Source organism: Parasteatoda tepidariorum, chromosome 5, assembly GCF_982258835.1.
Source record: "Parasteatoda tepidariorum strain Cologne lab strain chromosome 5, Ptep-v5.0, whole genome shotgun sequence".
In the NCBI taxonomy this organism is placed as follows: domain Eukaryota; kingdom Metazoa; phylum Arthropoda; class Arachnida; order Araneae; family Theridiidae; genus Parasteatoda; species Parasteatoda tepidariorum.
In genome coordinates, this window is record NC_141759.1 from 19,699,863 (window position 1) to 19,721,996 (window position 22,134).

Consider the following 22,134-nt stretch of genomic DNA (forward strand, 5'->3'; position numbering starts at 1 on the left):
ACATAATATTAAATATTCAGTTGTTATGATGCTTATATTTAAATGATGTATAAATGAGAAAGAAGAAAACATCCTGTTTGGGAAATGTTTTATGAAATAAAAATTCTTAAAGCAAAATGCAAACTTTGCAACCAGATACAAAATTCTAAGGCATCATATTACATTCACACAACAAAAACTGTTAAAGCAATGGGTCAATAACTAGCAGTGAGATTATTTTAATAGAAAGTAAAGGTATAAATCAGATAAAATGGGTGATGTTATATTTAATGGAGTTGAAGAAAATTCAAGATTACCAAAGACGAAAATTGCATTCAACTATGAATGATTTCAGTGTTAAAACAGACTTAGCAGAAAAAGATAAATAGGATCTTTGTAGTGGAAAAGAAATATTTTCAAGATTTTGTTTCAAATCTTAGGTCAAGATACAGGGCCGATCCATGGAGCTGTGCAAATCGTTCTTCACACAAAGGTGCAACTTAAAGGGAGGTGCCATTTTAATGAAAAAACAAGGGTCTAGATTGTTGCGTCCTGACCCAAACAAAAAAGAAACGATGTAGAAAATTCGTAATCGTATTTTTCAATGTTTTTCATTGCATTGTAGATAAAGATGAAAACACAACCTTTTAAAAAAAGTATAAGCAATTTTTTAAAAGAAAGCTCATTGTATTCCACTGCACCCAAATGAAATCATATACATAATAACTTGTTATGTAAAAAAATAATTTTATTAAAACATTCATGGGCAAATATTGGCAATTATTAAGAGAAATTCAAATTTGTTTTTAAATTGATTTCATACAATTTTTACACATACACGATTATATTTTTTTTAAATATATCACAATGTAAAGGCATTTCATTTAAAAAAATTTCATATTAAAAAAATATTGCTAGTTATTGTTTTTGAAAATTAAAATCTTGATATTTTCGTAGAAACTATGCTTTTCAACAGTTCATAAATTCTCATTGAAAAAATACATCTTATTGTAGTATGCTATGTAATGTTAGTAATACTGTAATAAAGATGTGCTTTTTTTAACTCGCTAAGACCATGTTTATAAGGAAAAAATATAAAATTAAGTAAATGTTATGAAATTATTTTGTTATTATCAAATTGAAATTTGATTTTTTTGATCAAATTGTGAAAAATTCATAAAATACTGCTAAAATATTTAAGTCAAAAGGAAGCTGAACAGAAATCACAGTGATATGTTATATAACAAAAATTTAAAATGTGTTGGTAAGAGGCATGGATTAATAAGAGACATGTGGATTAATTATAAATAAAAAGAGTACATAAAATAAATTTTTTCATATTGATTAGTCATATTATTGTTCTATTGGCTTTGGCTAGCAATTATTTGCCAATCGCTCAATATAATCAAAAATTTACGTTGATCTTCGTTCTTGAACACATAGTGTATTAGACTGATTACAATTGAGATAAAAATATTATAAAATATGGCTCCATCTTAAGTTGTATCCATGATTTTTTTTCAATGTCAGTTTTCAGTATGTTTTTATTTAAATAACAATCATATTACTTAAAAAATTTAGACTGTTAACTGTTAATCTTCTATCAATCAATCAATGAAAAAAAAATTTAAAAATATTATTTCATCTCTATTTTTGCTTAGTTCTACACAGAAATTGCCCTCCTCTAAAAATATATTTAATGAGAAATAATGAAATACAAAAATATAATAAATAAATAAAATGAAAAGATGAGAATTTAAGTCTCAATGTCCGATATTTACATTGTAATTCATGTGTAAATTTTGCTGATACAGGCCTCATCATCATAAAATAAAGATTAAACTTATGTAGAAAATTTATCGATATATATATCTTATCTTTGTGAAAGAAACACAATCTTAATTATATTTTAGTCAAAAATTATTTCTGAAATGCTGGCAAAAATACAGTAATTATTCTCTGGATGTCCCATTACAAATATTCCCACTCCTTTTACGTTCAATAAATAAAGGACTACATGATTTCCTGAGATTCATCTTGGGCGAAATATACTATTGTCAATTATTTAATATTTCTTTGATGGAATGTAAGGAATAAATGTTTTCCAGACCTTTCCTCAGTTGTGTTTCATCGTCATTAGACAGAAAGAAATCCCAACTGTTGTAATCATCCAATCCGCATTCAGATTCACAATCATCAACTCCTAAAATTCAAAATGTATATTGTGTTCTGAAAATCCTAATAAAAAGTGATAAAATACAATAAAAGTGTAAAAGCTATAAGAAAATGCTGGTAAGAAGGGACAGTGCATTACAAAAATTGTATGAGTGCCGTCCTTCTTATCTATCCCTTAAATACAAGTACTGCTTAAATTCAAGAGGGCTAACAAGAATTATTAAATTACAAATATATAGAATATAATCTATAATTCTTGTTTAGCGTAGTTAGAAAAAAGCAGTAATTAACCGGCAAAAAGTTCTAGCTATCTATATCAATAAACTCAAATTTATCTTGGAACCTGAATTTTCACATAAAGAAGCTGACCCAATACATATTCCATGTTTTGTGGTATCTCGGGGGATAAAGCGCTCGCCTTCCATAACAGTGACCTGGGCTTTAACTCCAACAATGGCTGATTTCTACAGATTTCGAACCCTGCTCACACTAGCCAAAGTGCTGACGTAAAATGTCCTCAGTGGTAGGCTGTTCATGGGATAGAGTCCCCTTGCTGTCAGGCTAACTGTGGGAGGTTTTCCTCTTCATGTAACCCGAATTTGGTTTAATTCCATTAAAAAATCCCTTACGAATGTAAATTTCTCCTACTACTTGTTAGAGGAGTTTACTCATGTTCTAGATTAAGTTCAAAATAATAAGACTACTGAGTTGAACATTAATAGTCGTAAACCCAAAAATTGGGTCGGGTGTTCGGGGACGGTTATAAAATAAAATGCATATTCCATAACAGAAGTGGAAAATTACTGAGTAAATAAATCGTTAAAAAATAACACAGCAAATGAAATGTAAATTACATATGAAAAGATGAGAGGATGAAGTTTCTGACATTTTCTGAGTGTCTAAAATCAGAGTACGAAGAAAACATCCAGCTGGTATCCCAGCTATTTCTATATAGATTTATTAGAAAGCAGGGCTAATAATTCTTTGCCTCATTTTATTTACCACTACCTAATTTAAAATTAAAATAATGCAAGCATACTCAAATCTAGCATGGATTACTTCTATTGAAATTAAGGCAAAAAACAATTGTTACATCAAACATACACATTTTAATGTGCCCAGTTTATATTATTTTCCAATGTTAATAAATTCCCTCAAAAATCATCCACTTAAAAAAATTCAGTGGTGCTACAGCTCATTAAGGGTCAAGACCTACTGTGCCCATCCAAGTTTTCTTGACCTTGGCCCTGGAACATAAAAACAGATGATCCAATTGGGTGGCCAGCCAAAAGTGGAACCCCGATTTTTTACTACCCAAGCATGCTTGTTACTCGTTTTATTCACCCACTGATAAGAAACTGAGTCATCTTTGCGTGGTCCGAGAATAGAACCTGTGGCATGAGGCAAGAAGTACAACCACTCAGCCACCAGGCCTCCTCCATCCCCTAACCCAGGGATGGGCAAACTTTTTTGATCGAGGGCCAAAAATCAAGAAAAAAAAATATTTGGTGGGCCAAGTAAGATCTTCTAAATTTAAGAAAGAGAAAAAAAGTGATATACAAGTTTCAATTTAAATATTTAGTGGAATGAAGGAAATTGCGATTTCATTTCTAAAAGTTCTTTATATTATGGTTCGAAGTGAGATGTGCTTATTTTAAGGAACAAGGCTAAATCCTTTTCTGTTAGTCTACTTCTGAAATAATTTTTTCTAAGGTTCATAATTGAAAACTCTTGTTCACGTATATAAGATTAAGCAAACATAGCACTGATTTTCTGGGCGTGAAATTTTAAATTTTGGAAACTAGCTTTTGGTAATGATTTGTCAAACTTAGGCATATTTAGAAACAACTGCTTCAGATGATTGTTAGATTGTCCGCTCTTTGGAGCATAAAATGCGCAGTCTGCCAAATGTGAAGCACAATTTACCTATATTAGATTCCATAAGTCAGCTCCTCGAGAAAGACAAACGCTAGTTGGAGCCAATCTACGGCTATTCTATAAAGAACTTCTGCTTTCAACATTTTACCAATTGAAGCTGTCTGTACTAACTATTTCCATCAATTTATGTTTTGTAGAACAAAAATAGAGAAAGTAAAAATGTCATCAGTACTTTGTTAAAAAAGGAAAAACAGAAATAATTTTAAACATAGTCGACAATAAAATGGATGTATATCGTTTATATTTGCCACTGATCGGCAAATAAAAATTCTATCCGCGATCCGAATAAAATCTTCCGGTGGGCCACAGTTGGCCCGCGGGCCGTAGTTTCCCCATCCCTGCCCTAACCTCTTCATATATTTATTAGAAACTGAAATAAAATAAGTTAACAAAGATTAACCTCACCCTCAGAAAATGTCCATCCTCGTTGCTGCCGCACAAAATCAGAAGCAGCTATTCTGATTGTGTAAGTAACAGTTGCAAAATTGTTCAAGAAAAATTTTATATCAGACTTCCTTCTAGCATCACTAACAATCCAGATTTTCTTAGAATTTGCACCAGACTGAATAATTGCATGCCTGCAAAAATATCCTGGATCTTTAATTCGATAATCTTCTCCCCATTTAATCATCTTTTGTCGGAATATTTCTTTATACTCAGATGCATCGAGGAGTTTTTGATAATCCAAGTTATTTTCCTAGATAGAGAAAAATTTGTTGAAGTAGGTAAAGAATAAAGAGTATTAAAAAAAATGGGATTCAAAACGTACTTATCAGTTAGTTGAGTACCAGATAAAACATCCTAGTGTCAAAGAATGTTAAGAAGACATAATAAACATCCTAGTGTTTTAAGAATGTTAAGAAGATTAGCTCCATAATTGTAGCAACCTTTAAAAACAGTTTATTTTTTTAAAAAAGTTTACTTTTAGACCTGACTATTAAACAATGTTTAAGAATGTTTATCATTTGATGTCCTTAATTCTTATGTGCATCATTAGAAAATAATAAGTATATAAATTCTCCAGGATTAAACTTAAAAAACGAGCGGATGCATTAATGATGAAGCTTAACAATATGAAGTGTTTAAACTGTATTTAATTTTAGCTCAATTTATTATCAGATATACGAACAGTAAAAAAAGATGAATATATATTATACAAAGAAAACACATTACATAAATAAAATTAAAATTAGAAAAAAATTTTAATTTATAATCATGTATATGAATATAAAAATACTTACCAATGCATATCTTTCTTTTAATGGGCCTGATAATCGAATTATTGCACAATTTTCACAGCCAAATCTAGGAAAATTAATTAATATTATCAATAAAAAGATAAAGAAATTTCTCATATATCGATATAAATAAAATATTTTTTAAAAAAAACATAAGTAAATAAAAATAAATAAATGTATGCATACCTTCTTAGGATAAATATTAGTTTGAATTTAAATGTTAAATAAATTTTTCAAGATAAATTATAAAATGTTTTCATTATTGCAGTGCATAATCTTTAAATGTTACACAAAACTGATATTTGAGATGTATTCATAAAATGATATCTGCAAGAAGCATTATTCCTTATTTTTGTCAACAGTAGTTTAAGTTCAAAAGATATTCAAATCTACTATTTCCTTTATAACTATGCATTATAGTGAACAACAGATAAGATAGAAAGAAAATAAGTAAACTTACAATATTATGATATTTGGGTATTTTAAAAATTTACATTAGTTTGTTTATTAAAAAAGTTCTTAAATGAACTTCTTTTATAAAAATACCAGCAAGCAGAGACCAAGAATATTAATAAAGCTAAGCAACGTGATTTAAGCACACATATTAGCACAAAGAAGAACATACTATAGTTTTTGATTCTATAAACAACACTCTTTTTCAGTGTCAAAACCCAAAATAACAGAAGAAAACATATTCGTGAATATATAGTGTTTTCTTATGTCATGCTTCCATAGAGTTTTTGTTTATAGTATCGATTTATATAGATTATTTAGCTTCACTCATATTTATTATTAAGTGTACCTTATCTTTCTTTGATCACAAGTAAAATAATAAATATTAAACGTTGACAAAAAAGTTAAAAAAAAATAAAAAATTAATAAAAAAATTACTAGCATTTTAAGTCTGTATTCAATCATGGGAACGGCATATTTCCATTATGAAAATGCGTCATTTTACAGTCAATTACAAGTAGCCAAATGACAAAATTTGACCAGTTGCAAATAGCAGTATATAAATTATTAAAAAATATGGGTATTTGATCAATTACACTTCAAATAATGCAAAAATGTGGCAGCCTTTTGAGGGTACATGTAAAAGTTTGAGAAAGATGATTAGACATTTCACTTTCAGAAAAATATATATGTTTGATACGAATGTATGAAAAAGTCACAGCAGAAAAAAACTTGGGGACATCGTGATCTGTCACAATAACTACAATCACCAAGGGGTAAAATAAATTTTAAACTTGCAAATTTTTTTTGAAAAAAAAAAACAAACAAAACATGTACATGCTTGCCCAGGGGTGGCTAAGAATTATATCTTTCGAGTTGGTTCCATTCTGTGATTTTTGCTTAAATATTTTTTTTAATATCTCGCTGGCCACAGACTTGGCGATTATTCAACTACTGATCACGCAAATCTCCCCAAAAACTCATATAATTGTACCTTCAACCAATATAAATTTCAGCATTAAAAAAATTTTCCGTAATTGTTTTAAAAATTTAAATATGATCTGTATTATAATAAATTAATTGTAAAATAATTAAATACATTTTAACCTTTTTCAAGCTATATAGTTCTGTAGTATGATTTAAAACGTTCGCCTCAAACTTGATAGTAAAATTACTATCAAGTTAGAGGTAAATAATTATAAGATTGAGTTAAAAGTAACTTATAGTTACTACTATAAGTTACTTTTAATTCAACCATATAAATATTGATTCTCAGCCATATTTCTATTTCTAGAACTAAATTGTCTTATATATTTATACTGCTAATCATTTATCAAATGCATTGAATTTTTTGCTAAAATACTTGAATTAAGTTTCATTCCAAAAGGAAGTTTACAAAAAAAAAAATTATGAAGTACATACATAGTCATTTTAATAACCGGAATTTAATAAAAAAAATTTACATAAGTTATGTAATAAATTGCGTACCTCCTTAACATTAAATTAGCGGCATAATCTTTCCCACTCTTTCGTTTGCCACTTATTACTAAAACTGCAATTGGTTTTCCATATTCTAAATCCTTAGTGTCCATAATAATAAAGTAATTACAAAAAATTCTCAGAATCTCATTAAAATTATGTCAAGTTTAGGCAAACTAACGAGTATGATTGCATTAATTTCATTGACAAACGAAAACCAGAAGAAAACAAATAAATACACGTAAAAATTTTTTAGTTTTGCTTTAAATGATTGATTGATTAAACAGACAGACAAGTCAATGGAGCCATTCACTTCAGTTTAAAACATAAGAAAATGAAGAATTTATTTTTACTAATTCAAACATAAAATTAGCGTAACCTAAATTCTTAATGACTCAAAACAACAAAGAAAAAATTATTTTTCTTTCTAAAGAAAATTTTAACTTCACTCAACTCACTTCGTAAATAAAACACCAATAAAAAACGGAGTTAGAATCATGTTTGATGAATTCCACCAATCAAACGGGAGAAAATGAACGTTTCAAAATTGATGAAATGAATATGGCCAAATAAATGTTTAATTAAAGTTTAATTCTCTCACTAGATGGCCCTAGCAGCTGTTTCCAAGAAATGTGCGAAGAGAAAAATATCCAAAAAAAAGTGAAAGGATTTCGTAAGTGTATGAAAGAATCACTTCTCAGTTGAAAAACTTATTTTTTGACAATGACAAGATTATTTTTCTTTTATTTTACACAAAAAGGATTTTAAAACGATAATCAATAGGAAAAAATTGAAATTGACACAAGTTTACCGGATTTTTACTCACAATTATCGTTGCCTAGCAACTTTAGGTAAGTATCATGTTGTCTGCTTGTTTACAAAAATAAATGAAAACATTGATTATTAGTGACAGTAGAACTATTCACATAATAATTTAATTTAAATTTAGAGTGATCATAGTTAATTAAAAATTGTAAGAATACATTCAGGTTAAGTTTCTTATCTTTTTTTCTTCATTTTATATATTTTTAATCCATTTAAAAAAGAAAAAAAAAAAAAAAACTAAAATCACAATATTCTTATATGAAACAGTATAAAATTAAGAAGGAAAACATTATTTATTTAGTATTTGAGGTGGAAATTTATTACTTCAGAATTTAGTTGATTAATTTAATTTTTCAAATATTCGTTTAATCTACTTTTTAGATATTTTATGGCATTATTATTCTTGCTTTTTTTCATATTTTATTTATTATTCTTGCTTTTTTTATATTTTATTTATTATTATTTGTTTTTGCTAATAGAAACTTAAGTAATTAATAAAAGAAAGATTTTTTGTCAAAAATATGAGGCTTTTTAGAATTTAAATGCCAAAAACATACACAGTTTTTAGCAATATTTTCAAATTGTTTAACAATATTTCAATTTACTTGTTTTTTTCTTTAAATATTTTATAATATTATTATTTTCTCAATAAAAAGGAAATTAGTCAAATTATGCAATTCGTAAAAATATTTAATATTCGAGAAATATAAGGCTTTTTAAAATTTAAAAGCCAAGTGTTTTCAATTTCAAACAATAATTTCAGACTGATGTTCAAGTTATTCATAATATTTCCAGTTGCGATAAGTTATAATTTCAATATAAAACAAATAAAGATAATAATTAAAACAATTAATTTCTTATTATTTTGTGATAGAAAATTACTTGATTGATTTATAATTTAATTTCCAAATTTATTATTTAAACTCTTAATTTTATTTAATACTCAATATCTATCGTTATATCTATTTCTTTCATCAATTATGGCTGAAGGGTTCTTTTACCTTTTCATTACGTTTTAATTTAACATTAGTGTATAGTTAAAATTCAAACTAGCAACGGAAGAAATTATTAATTTATTTAAAATTTCTCAAATACTGGTAGTTTATAAAATTAAATATTCGAATTATTTATCATTAAGTAGTAAAAACAATTCCACCTTGTACGGTAATTGAGGAAAAATTCCGTAATCGCAACATTTATGCTTCAATGCAAAAATCTTTTCTTTTTTTGAATTTTATCCTTTATTACAAATTAAATTCAATGATATATGTTCTTAAATGTTTTGAAAATGTGTGACAAGTAAAGCGAGGTTGATAAATGGTGATCAAAATGACTAATAACATCACCCAAGGAAATTAATCATGCAAATACCAGTTGCAAATTTCAACTTAGAGGTAAAGAATGGATAAAAATCTCTATTTATTAAAAATTTTACAAATAGTGGTAAACTTTAAATTAAAAAATTTGAATTTTTTTTTTTTTTTTTTTTTTGCTAAGTGTTAAAAACGATTCCATAGCTGCCACCTTGTATGATTGTTGAAGAAAAACTTAAAAACGACGTCAGTTAGCAAGTAAAAAATTTCCAAAAAAAATTATATAACTACAATTTTTTTAACTACCAGTTTTTTCTACATAAGAAAGTTATATTTATTATTTTCTTTCAAGTTTTAATAAATTTATTATTATAAAAAATAAAAATACATGACAACACACAGCTAATACCGAGTTCGTAAAACCGTGAAGAAATAATCTTTTTAGCAGTATTTCAAATAGATTTTGAGTCAATAATTAAAAAAATCAACAACGTGTAGATGAGATCTATTTATTTGCTAATTATGTTTATAGATGTTTTAAAGTTTTGTTTTTAGAATATTCTAGTTTTGTTTTTAGAATATTCTATCAAGCTTTATTCTACCACTTTGTAATATCTTTTACAACGACCGTACAAGTTGGCAGGTGTGTTGTAGAAAACATTCTCCTCTTGCTATGGTTATTTTAAGGAAATGCAGGTACGAGATTTTCAAGAGAACTCTGTTTATACTAATATCATGGTTCAGAACTTAAACGGGGATGAAATGTGTGTCTAAAAATTTAAAAAGTGAAGACAAAAAAAAAAAAAAAAAACAAGAATTGATCAAATTAAATTAATAATACAGTGATGATAGCATGTCAAAAAATGTGGAAAATAGCTATCAATAAAAGCGAAAATTGCTATAAAGATATTAAAATGAGCAACACTTGAAATAAATAATCCCACAAAGCAGAAGTGGTAAGATATTACTTGAGTCAAAAATATACCGATTGGAAATAACAATCGATATATTTCAAGCGCTCAAAAATAGGCGCAGGTCTTATAGTCTTGATATATCAAATATAAAAACAAAATCATGTGTATGAAAACAAGTCATATATGAAAACAAAAATTTTTTTTTAGAAATAAATTCTGCCCTTACCTCAAGGTTGCCACGGGCGACTGAAAATGCAAAAAGTGCTGACTAATAAAATTCATAATTTTATAAAAAGAATTTAAAATTCGTTACTTTTGATAGCATTTTTTTCTTCTTCAGTTTACTATTGAAAGAGAATGCAGCAATTCTTTTTATGTCCGTAATATGATATGTGCGTCATGGTGGTAGATACGATTGAACAATTTAAGATAAAATAAATAAATAAAAGGGAATTAAGATTGTACCACTATTTACAAAAATAGTCGCATCCTGTTACCTGTACACAACCCTCGGCATTCCGTGTACTTTAAAATGCTGTTTGTCTTTAACCCCTTGGGGACGGGTGATTCATGAAAGCATTCGTACAAAATCAGGATCAGGATGTAATTAAATAAAAAGCGGTAACTTAAATGTAGTCGTTTCTAATTTGACAGACTTACTTTGCTGTTACTTTAATTATTGTTAGTTTAATCATATATATAATCAATGTTAATTCAAAGTATAACTAAATACTTTTATTTTGAACAAAGTAATGGTGAATTAAATAAATCAAACAATTATAACTCCGCCCACAAATAAACTGCTAAAGAAATACTTTGATTACCAGTTTCATATTTTTACCCTGGTTGATACGGTTTTATGGTGTCACGTATTTGTGACAGTCGGCGCGAAAGGGTTAATGTAAGCACCAAATCAAACACTAAACCACAAAACGGTATTTTTAAAAATTCATAAGATGATTGCTTTATTGTGTGCTCAATTTAGGCTTATAAACCTTTATCAAGAAGGAGGGCAGATAGAACAATTTAGAGGAAGACATCACGAAGAATAACTTCTAGAGTATCGGCGGGATTCGAACCCGTCACCTCCACGCTTCGTGCAGCGTTTGGTGGGTGATAACAATTTATACAGGGAAAACCCTTCATCAGAGTATATGGTTGCTAATCAAGATATAAAAAATATTAATTTTAGAGTGGTGGCTTTTGATGTCGCCTCAGACAGCTGAGAGCCTCCTCATGATTTCTTATAGATAGTCTGATCAGACCACTATGACGCTGTGACAGTCTGTGAAACTGCTTTTTAATACACAATCTAGTAAAAAAGAGAAAGTGGTAGCAAATATATGTCTAAAAATTTTTTAAATTTATGAATATGAATGAATTGTCCTTATTTACCTGTCAACCAAACCACCAATATAACTTTCCTATGTATATTTCATGGTATTCATCTATGTACATTTCCTTTGGGATATTTCATGACGAATGGGATAAGTGCCATTTAGGCCTCAGATGCCCAATTCTAAAACAACGAACGAACGATTCCTGTCAACCACTACAGTTTAAATTCTCAAATATATATACTAAATTTCTCCCATTTATCAGGGATGCCAACTATTCCGCTTCCTGCGAATTTTTTAATAACTTGGTAGCGAATTGATAGTAGAACCTGAAAAGTATGGGTTATTACTCCAACTTTTTAAAATAGTCACCACAAGATCACTGCAATGAAGTAGCATTTGATATGCTACTTTGAATATTCGATATATAGTGGTAGAAAAATTATTTAAAAAGTACAAATACAAAACTAAAAAATTTTAAATTTCGCCACCACTAGAAAAATATTATTTTCAAAGCGGAGCAAGTTGACATCTCTGAATTACTGTTAGAATAGAATTTTCGTTCAAGCGCACAACTGGTTGCCTTTTTAAATATTCCTGTGTCATTCAACGTGTTAAGGACTCAACGTGTTAAGTTAAGATAAAAAAAATAATATTAGTTTTAATTGTTTAAAAAAAAAATAGAATTTTTATAATGATGTATGATAAAATAGTTAAGTCAATAACGTGACGACAATTTTGGATTTTACTTAATATAAACTATTTTATTACTGCCCATGTTGGAAATGCAAACTAGTTGATTAATGGAAAGTTTAGAGCCGAGAAAATTATGATAATTAAATACGTGATATAGATGATGCAAGAGTTGTTAAAATATATTCTAGAAGTTTAATTGCTCGTTAATTAAATCGATTCGGGGAACAGGTCTTAATCATATTCGAGTAACGGTGATAATATTAAATAATCGTCAATTGTTTTGAGAGTAAATCCTAAAAATACTTTTAATAAATGTTGTTCTGAGTTTAAGATTAATATTACCTGAAAATTTAAATAATATTACAAAAAATTGCATTGCTGGCTTACTTTGAAATGATCTGTTTGAAATTGAAAAAAATAAATAAAAAAGTTTTAACATAAACGTTTGAAATAGGGGGTCTTCCCCCTGTACCCCGCGCTTGCCAACCCCTGTAACTAGAGCTGCGTCACTCACTTATTGTATACTTGTGTAATAGCTTTGTTTGTATGTTGATGCTCTTTTTAAAATGAAGTTCAAAAGGGAAAAAATGAAAGGTATGCATCCTGTGATTGAGAAGTAAATTTCTTTGTTACCAGCAATATTGAAATCATGAGCTAATACTTGATTCAGATATTCCCTTGTCCTCTGGATTGGGTTCAAAATTACAAGACTGAGAAGTTGAATATTAATAGTCGTAAACCCAAAAAATGGGATCGGCTGTTCATTTATACTTATAAATTATAAATATTGAAATAATGTTACTAAAAATTATTTTGGATGATAAATTTTGAATAAATGAATGTTTATTGTATAGAAATAGCTTTTAAAGAATATAGTAAACTTGTTTATTTATTTTTTTAATTTATGTCACTTATATGCAAAATAAATGCTTAGAAAATGCCCGTAAGAAAATGTTTTAGAATTTAAGCTGTTTGACTCCCAATTTTAAGAAAACTTTTTTTTTAAAAAAATTAATACCTTATTTATTCTTTAGAAAATTAAGGGGGAAAAAAATCTGTGGAATATCCTACACATTAAAAAGAAGAAGAAAAAAAACTTCAGATTATATTCTTAAGAATATATCTTAAGTTATTTTGTTATATCTTTAAGTTAAGTTACCTACATCTTAAGATAATATATTTTGAAGATTTTTTTTTCGGATTATTTTCGTAAGATTTTCTTCAGACAATATTCTTAAGAAAATCCTAAGAATAAGTGGGCCAAATAACTTAAGATTTTCTAAAGATTCTTCTTTTTTTTAAAAACAAATTGTAGAGATTCTTTTTAGCACGGTAGCATTGCGAGATTTATATAAAAATGTTTTTAAAATTATGGCAGTATTAAAAACGAGAAAAAAGCTTTTACCTTCGTCCTTACATTTTGGTCGAGGTAAATTTTGCATGGGTTAAAAGTAAATAACTTCTTCAAAACCAAAATTTTGAAATCATAACAAATGATAGCGATAATTATATAAGATTGCTTTTAAAATTATAGTAGTATTAAAATGAAAAAAAAAAAAAAAAAAAAAAAAAAAACTGAAAAAAAAAAAACTTTTAATATCCCTCTTGGTTAAGGCAAATTTCGTATGGGTTAAAAGAACATCATTTCTACATGTTTCAAGTATGATCTTTCAAACACAGTTTTGCCATTTCTTCAGAAAGATTTGTTGCTAAAAGAGAAATTATTTACATAGAACTAGTATAGAAGCTTTTCCATATTTTTGCCCAATCCCTGTATTTTGAGTACTGAAGAATACTTCCCATTTCCTTCTTGTACAAGATAATCTACCGAAGTTTCTCACGTTCTATATGCTTTACGTTTTAGTGTATTAATATTTTCTCAGTCATTAGATTTAATAGAAAATGACTGATCGGTTACTTTCATTTAGTGGAAGATTGATAACTTCCACTTTACTTACTTTGAACTTACATTAAAAACATATGTTAGTAAAGTATTCCCTGATTCAATCTCCATAAATAATTTTTTTTCTTTTGTTGTGTATAACGCTACGATCGCCTGCAGTTTTGATTAATGTGTCATTGCCAGTTGCCTACAGCGCCATATTTCTAATTCTTCGAGAAAGTCAATAATTGTATTTTTAGTATCCGAACTAAATTCGCCTGCAAGGTGAGTAATATGTTTGAGCGTTGGGGCGTGAAGCAGCGACAAGAAAATAAGCAAAGTAAAAACGAGCTTTTCTGCTACATTAAATTCGTCTGTAAGCTGACGTCATTTAGGATCGAAATTTCGACCACGCTGACGTCAACTTTTGTTCTACGAGTACCGTTTGTACAAAATGTGCTCAACGTCGATGACATATTTCTAATTTGGGAATCTTTTATTACGGGCGATTTTTATTTTTCTTTACCGCTAGAGTTTATTTACGAAATTTGAATATCGTTTGCAAAATTTAACCTTGTGACGTAAGAGCGATTCACACGGTTCGATAGTTTTCAAGTTAATTTGAAACATGCTGTGAAATGAAAATTTTGTTCGAAATATTTTTACTAGGTTCCATTTGAATCGGAGCCCTTTCTGAATTAGAAGAAGAAGAAAAAAAAGAAAATAGAATTTTTTTTTTTTCGTGCTATCTCCTGTGCATTAGTTATGATATTTGGAGTATTTATTATTAAGAATAATCTAAAATTAACTCTTAAATTTCGAACGGCTACATTCTGTCGCTACAGAATATTTTCTAACCTCAAGATTTATTATTTAATTAAAAAAATTTATTTACAAATCAAAAAAAGGACCCAATTTTTAGAGAACATCATTCTAAAAAAATGGCAGTTTTTCTAAATTACCCTCTATTTATCCTGCGAATTATCCTGTTTTTCAAAATTATCTTCTATTTCCTATGCATTAGTTATGAGACGGAGTATTCATTATTAAAAACAATCTAAAATTAGCTCTTAAATTTTGAACAGCTACATTCTGTTGCTTCTTAATATTTTCTAACCTAAAAATTCCTTATTTCATTCAAAAATTACATTAACAAATAAAAAAAAAAGTTAAAAAAAACACAATTTTCTAGAGAAAATCATTTTCAAAAAATGGCAGTTTTTCAGAATTATCTTCTATTTAACAATTTAAAATTTACATTACTGAACTTAATCGAATAAAACAAAGCACATCTGAACACTTTTAGGATAAATAGTTTTTCATCATGACAAACAATAAATTGTGCAAAAACCGAAACATAATCTTAGTTTTTTTGAACACAAAACTGATAAAAAGAAAAAGAAGAAAAGATACTAATACGGATTTTTTTGGATTGTTCATATATTACGTTCTGTAGTTTGGCAAACAGTCAAGCTTACATAGGACACTAAAACTTTTTTAATAAAAAAGTTCTTTTAAATTGCAAAATTAATTAAATAAGAGAAAACAATAATCTTCCTCGTTTTTTAATTTTTGCTAGTATAAAGAGAACGAAACGAGCTTTTACGAAGAGGAATTTCATAATCGAGAAGCGCTCCAAGCGGCGTACGATAACATTTCTCGTCATGGGTTTCCTATGCAATTCTTACGCCTTATGATGCGAACTAGTCTTGTTCAGATTCACCTTGTGAGTGTTTACGTTTTACTATATTTCCCTTTTTATTTAATGGCTCAATTTATTTTGCGATTTCTGTTTACGTGTCGCATAAATCTGAATTTTACTCAATTTTGTAGACTTCAACATAAAATTTAAAAAAAATAAGCAAATCGTTGATTTAAAGAAACAAAAAATTTCCCGACTATTCGTTCATACACACGTTTTAAAAGTGAATGTTTTGTAACAAAAATATTTAAATACAATCATTATTACATATTTGACAAATAAATTCAAAGTTCGTTGTTATTAAATCTGTGCTTTTATTTACCCGAGATTTCTTGCTCAAAATCGTTTTAAGAATTATTCACAAATCACTTCAAACGATTTATTACAATACAATGTTTAAATCAATCATTGTTTTTTTAGAATTCGTTAGTCTTGCGTTTAAAAAAAATCTTTGTCACAACAGTGACTATCAGTTAGAGAAAATTCTAATACTCTTGTATTTTGGGGGAAATAAATACCTATCTCTTTCCAGCCGTAAACATGATGTTCCGAGTTCCTCCTGGATGAATAGTATTGTTCTCGAAATTACTGTTGAGAGTTTTGGCAACACCTTATCTCATCTTCTTCTCCATTTGTCATTTTCATGGAGATGGTTTCTTGTCACATGGCCAACAAGTTCTCTTGGAGGTGTTCCTTTTTGTATCTGCACTTTTTACACCATTTTGTATTTTTGTTGCATTTGTTAAAAGGGTTCTGTTTCGATTTAATGAACCATAATTTCATTCATTTCAAAATAGTAATTTCAAGAGATAAACAAGGGCTTGTTTTCATAATTCGTCGCGCTTCTGATGCATCGTCAACTTTTTCATTTTTTTCTTTATCTTGGAAATAAATAAAAAAAAAAGGGAAAATGTTAGATATGCAAATTCTAATTTTATTTGTCGGATGAAAGACCACCGTGAAGTGGTTCTAAACTTTTATGCAAAGCTGATCGTTGAGATTAAAATGTTTTGCAACCATAAATCTTCCTCCATTAGCCATAGATGTTGAAGTTCACTGCATTCACGATGTGTAACTTTAAGTGAGAATGCTTTAAATAATTTGCCCATTTCACCCCGTAGATGCAATATTTTTAATATTTATATAATGTTAGGAAAATAGGTAAGTATAATTTTCGAAAAAAATAAATCTATGCTGCATCCAGTTTAACCATCACATCCTATATCAGAAAGCCTCCACACGGTTTTTTATAAGTAATCTGCGCAGGCTACTTAAAGAGTGAACCAGTGGTGCGCATGAAACCAAATTCTATTCTTAAATTACTCATACTCATATGTGGTAGTTATCTTAGCATCAGCCCCGTTAGGTGCTCTAACTAATTTATCTAAGTGGGAATGTATAATAAATCGCCGAAGCACAATTGGTTCATTTACTGAGAGAAATTTAAAATAGCGAGATTTATCAAAAAAATTTAAGAGAGCATACCTGCCAACTCTTCCGGATTTTCCGGAAGATTTTATTTTCATATTTAAAGTGGTAGTAATTATATACTATTTTTTCTTTTTTAAACTTAATTTTTAGATGATTTTGATCACCACTATTCTTACAAAAATTAAGCACATATATTAATATGCGTTACTATCGTAGTTGTTAACTTAAGTTTTTCAAATACAACGTATTTGTTTGCTTAAAATTGAAGTTTTAATTCCATTTTAATACCACTGGGAAAAATGATAATGGAAGGGATTAAAAGTTGGCAGGTATGAGAGAGAGAAGAAATTTTTGTGGTAGACTGACTTGCTTTGCTCATAAAGTAATTGAGAGATAATTATCATATACATTTGATAATTGAATCTTTGATGGTAGACGAATAAATGAGACAAATCAATCATATTCATAAATTAAAAAGTATTTAGAAGTATATCTGTTACCACTTTCTTATATTTATTAAATTTTCTTTTAAATGGCTCTTTCGTAAACTAGTTAACTTTCTTAGTGGTCTGATCAGTCTATCTATAAATAACCGTATGGAGGCTTTCGGTTATAGGAGGCATTGATTTAACACCACGTTATCTTGAGGTTTGCGAAACAATAGCTGGAAATCAGATATCTACTACCAGTTTCTTATTTAGTATCTTTCTTTAGTTTAGATCATTAATTATACGCATAATTATGCATTAATTAGTACATCATTAATTACGTTAAATCATCAATTATTAGCATAATTAATGCAATTATATACCCTTAAACATTTGAATTTTTTGCGAAGTATTTCTTCAAGTGTAAGTGAACTAAAATGGAAAAATAGAAAAGTTTTTTTTTTTTTTTTTAATATTAAATGTCTTTTTATTGAATTTAAACTCATGTTGGAATTGTAAACGTTTTAGAATTTATGTTACAGTTTATGTTCATGTAAACATGTTAGAATTGTTCTGGTTACTCAATACCAGCAGTGGTGGGATCTGACTGACTTATCGGATCTGACATGATTCAAAGAGATAAGATAATGACATAACTAAGCATGTAGTCTAGTATATGCAGAAATACTAGTTTAGTACCAGTATAAAACAAGGGCAATATAGGTGCGTGGTCGGCGGACGCATCTCTCCCGTGGTTGTTCGCAGCTTCTGGTGGGTGGCTGTGCAATTATTTTAGTTAATAATTCTTCGCTGACGATATCATTAAATCTTGCCTAGTCACATTTTTCTGCTAAACAGAAAAAAATTTGTATTCAGTAAGGCAATATATTGAGAGAATTTGAGAGTGGCCCTAGGGCGGCTGAGACTGTTAGCGTAGACAAGTTGGAGGTATATGATGCAGTTGGCGGCTTCTATAGCATACTGTAATGAACAGTTTACATAATAAAATAATAAATAATATAATAATAAAATGAAAATGTGAAAACTTAATATGTATCCGATCACAAAATTTAAAAAAGATTTAATAATCTATTAGGGGAACAATTAATTAAATATCTAGAGATGGTAAAGTAGAATCTTACTCTACGGACTTTAATATATTGATTTACTTATGATTTAATATATTGATTTAATTACTTATATGTATTGGTGGACAAATTTCATTTTTTTCTAAATTATTAAATTTTAATACATGACCTTCGCTAACAGTACCAATAGGAAATAAATAGTCAGAAATTATTTCAGGAATATGTTTTCCGAATATTTATTTTCAGGAATATATGTTTTACGAGTTGGAGAGTACAATGAGATTATTAACAAATCCTTTTATTCAAAATATCACGTTCCCTCCTTTAAAATTTTTTTATAGATTTTTGTACCATTTTTTGCTCTTAATTGAAAGCTGAGATCTAATTGTGCGCTCCGAGCTCTAAATTAACATTTTGCTTTAAAGTGTACACTATATTTCTTCGATGGAATGTTTTTCTCCGTATTTTAAAGAAACTCGTTTTTATTTGTTTGCGATTTTCTTTTTGGCTAAATTTGTTCCCGCTGTGGTATATAAACTTGATGGAAAAAGTCAATGTGCCATGGTACACCCATGGATTCGGATTATCTAGATATTCGAACAAAATGTTCTAATCTATAGCATTGTGCCGCAGTTCCCATCCTTATAATTCACACATCCATGCCACTAATCATTTCAATACACTGTGCTGAGAGAGTTCTGCTCCCGAGGCGCGACAGGGCGGCGTCAATTTGGCATCTTTTTTTTCTTCCTTTCCTCCTCTGACCCTTTGCCAATTAATGTCGAGGAGGAGTCATCTTTTTAAATGCCGCTTTTCTTTTCTCATTTCTTGTTCTCTCATCAAAAAATGAAGGGGAGAAAAAAGAAAGAAAGAGAAATCTCTTCCACCGTCTGTCATGAATGAGGGATGGAATATCATTTATTATCTCTTTCATTCCTTTCTGATTCACCAGAATTCGAACAGTGGGACTTCTTCTCTCTTGGAATGTTTTATTGAGACTTGATGGTTGATACATACACACAGCTGTGGCTGCTTCTGAAATTCTCGCTTAGGAATAGATTATTTCCTTCTAAAACAGTGCAAACGATTTGTTTTGGGAAGAATTCTTCCTAAAACTCTTGGCACCTCTCTTCAAAAATAGAACGCTTTGATAAGGAACAACCACACAAGTTTTAATATCCATCAAATATTTAATAGAGATATATTTAAATCTTGTTTGTTGTTAAATGTTGTTGTTCTTATGGATTTTGAGTTTATAATATATTTAAAATAAAACCAGGTTTATAATAGACATAATTTCTATTTCAAAGTAATTCTTGCAGATTAGAATTTAGTGTTTATGTATTTAAAGTATACATATACAATGAAGACGCTCTGGAGTGACCACTCTTCGTTAAGATCGTTGAAGGAGGTTGGTCATTCTTAGTGGTAACCTTTATTGACTTTAAAATTGTTATCGCAGGTAAACGATTTTTCGCAAACGATTTTAATTTTAATCAGCTTCATTTTCTGGCAGTGGAAATGTCATTTCTGTTGGCGTCATGAAAAGACGTATTGATTAATAAAATTTAGCCTCTATAAAAATGATCTCAACAGATATAATTATGTGTAAAAACAAACTTACCGATTATGAATGATAAAGCTATTTTAAATAAAATAAGAAACCAAAATAAGTTTTTTGTTTAGTTTGTTTGTTAGAAGAGTTTTGTTTGCTTGAGATCCTTGTTTTTTTTTTTTCTTCTAAAATAACTATTTTTTTTTCTAATTTAACTTTCAACCCTAGAACGAAATCATTGATAGCATCGTCTTTAGTGCACTCTGACTGTAATATGAGGTTGTCATCCTCAAAAAGAGCTCTCGAATTAAGAACCTCACACAAATATTTTGAATACATTTTAATCTACTTAATCGACTTCTTGAATTTTTGGCTGCCTTCTCTTAGTTTGGTATTTGACAAAATCGGTCTCGAATGGCTTAAAGCTTATTTTTAAAACTAAAACATCAATTATTACCAAGATTTTTTATAACAGATTTAAGCATATGCAATTTGGTATAAATTGATTTTGTTTATATTAGTTAAGAAAAGATAATATAACATAAAGATAATGTAAGAAGTGATTGGTTGTTCAGAATTAACGCATTAGAAGCGGGTCACTTAAAAATATATTTTAGATATTTCTGCGATCCATATAAAGGATTTCAAAGTAGTAAAGCTACTTCTTTCCGCTCTGTGTTTCAAAAAAAAATTATCCATTCGTGATTGCATGACTTGGTATATGTGTAATCAGTACTAAAATTGTTCGACGTAATTTCTTTTAAAAATTTAAATCGCAGCTATAGTGACAAATTTACTCCAACTTTTCCGAAATCTTGCCTACCACTTATTTAAAATTTTTATCTATAATACTTTTTTTAGAAAAGTTGACAAAGTTGACCTACTGCAAAGGCTCAGAAGAAAAAATTACTTATTTTTTGAGAATAAGATTTTGAGAAAAATCACCGGAGCTCACTGGTACATTGACATGAAGTACCTTAAAGATGACTTAAAAATGGATAATATAAACTAGTGTTTCCCAAACTTATGACTTTAGTGTACCCTTTCTAAATTTTTCTTAATGCTGTGTACCACTAATAAGAAAATAATGTATTTTTTACTATAAAAAATTGCACAAAAGTTAAAAATCACAACAGGGTGATGACACAACTAGTTATTAACTGTTAACTCGGCAGAAAATAGCCAATAGAAAAATGCGTAATGGTAAATTTTCATGACTAGCCTTGTTTTTAAATAAATTTTCGTTTGTTGCAAGATATTTCGCATAAAAACGTGTACCCCCGCTAAACTGTTCACGTACCCTTGGGGATACGCGTACCACACTTTGGGAAACACTGATATAAACGAACACATTGTAAAACTGAGCACATCCTTTTTCAAAGATGCTTTAAACCGCAGCACATGCGATTATAAAGATATATTTAATTTTGACCTTATAAAGGATAACACAAAATATAGCCCGGCAACTACGTTTCTCCTGTCAGACGGGGTACTCTAAAAAAAGTTCATCTAATTTTTGTACATATTTTCCCACTCCTGTAAATAGTTTTTATTCGATTTCATTTCATGTTTTTTATTTATTGTATATATTTTTAATTCTCAAGACTGTTCCTGGAGAGCAACCTGTGGAAGCCGTGGGGGAAGCAGGTCTCCAGGACCTAGGGCTAACCCCCACCCCTTTTTATTATTCTCATTGATGCG

At 28.7% G+C, this 22,134-nt stretch overlaps 2 protein-coding genes across 6 annotated transcripts in view; one reads left to right on the plus strand and one right to left on the minus strand.

The window, feature by feature from the left end:
- Positions 1-707: 707 nt before the first annotated feature.
- Pmvk (Phosphomevalonate kinase) lies at positions 708-7,776 on the minus strand. Of its 2 annotated transcripts, none has more exons than XM_016060367.4 (4): positions 7,721-7,776; positions 5,334-5,397; positions 4,498-4,789; positions 708-2,182 (listed from the first exon to the last, which is right to left on the minus strand). In XM_016060367.4, the coding sequence occupies exons 1-4, from the start codon at positions 7,759-7,761 to the stop codon at positions 2,037-2,039; spliced, it is 543 nt and encodes a 180-aa protein (XP_015915853.2). In that variant the 5' UTR covers positions 7,762-7,776; the 3' UTR covers positions 708-2,036. The 2 variants fall into 2 exon arrangements, with proteins under 2 accessions (XP_015915853.2, XP_015915852.2); XM_016060366.4 differs by lacking the exon at positions 7,721-7,776 and adding an exon at positions 7,272-7,667.
- Positions 7,777-7,868: 92 nt separating this feature from the next.
- Positions 7,869-22,134, plus strand: part of LOC107445872 (uncharacterized) — a 256,280-nt gene continuing 242,014 nt past the window's right edge. For 3 of the 4 annotated variants that reach the window (XM_071184742.2, XM_071184746.2, XM_071184740.2), the window contains exon 1: positions 7,883-8,113. The gene's annotated coding sequence lies outside the window, so the exon portion shown is untranslated. Of the gene's footprint in view, positions 8,114-22,134 lie in introns of all 4 variants that reach the window. The other variant, XM_071184745.2, reaches the window with a different exon arrangement.

What these genes read in the sequence shown, in the direction of transcription:
- Pmvk (XM_016060366.4), bottom strand. Translation starts at nt 7,375, where the DNA reads ATGGACACTAAGGATTTAGAATATGGAAAACCAATTGCAGTTTTAGTA. An exon ending in TAAAAGAAAGATATGCATTG is followed by an intron (nt 4,790 to 5,333) that starts GTAAGTATTTTT and finishes TTCTCTATCTAG; the next exon opens with GAAAATAACTTGGATTATCA. An exon ending in AGGATGGACATTTTCTGAGG is followed by an intron (nt 2,183 to 4,497) that starts GTGAGGTTAATC and finishes TTTGAATTTTAG; the next exon opens with GAGTTGATGATTGTGAATCT.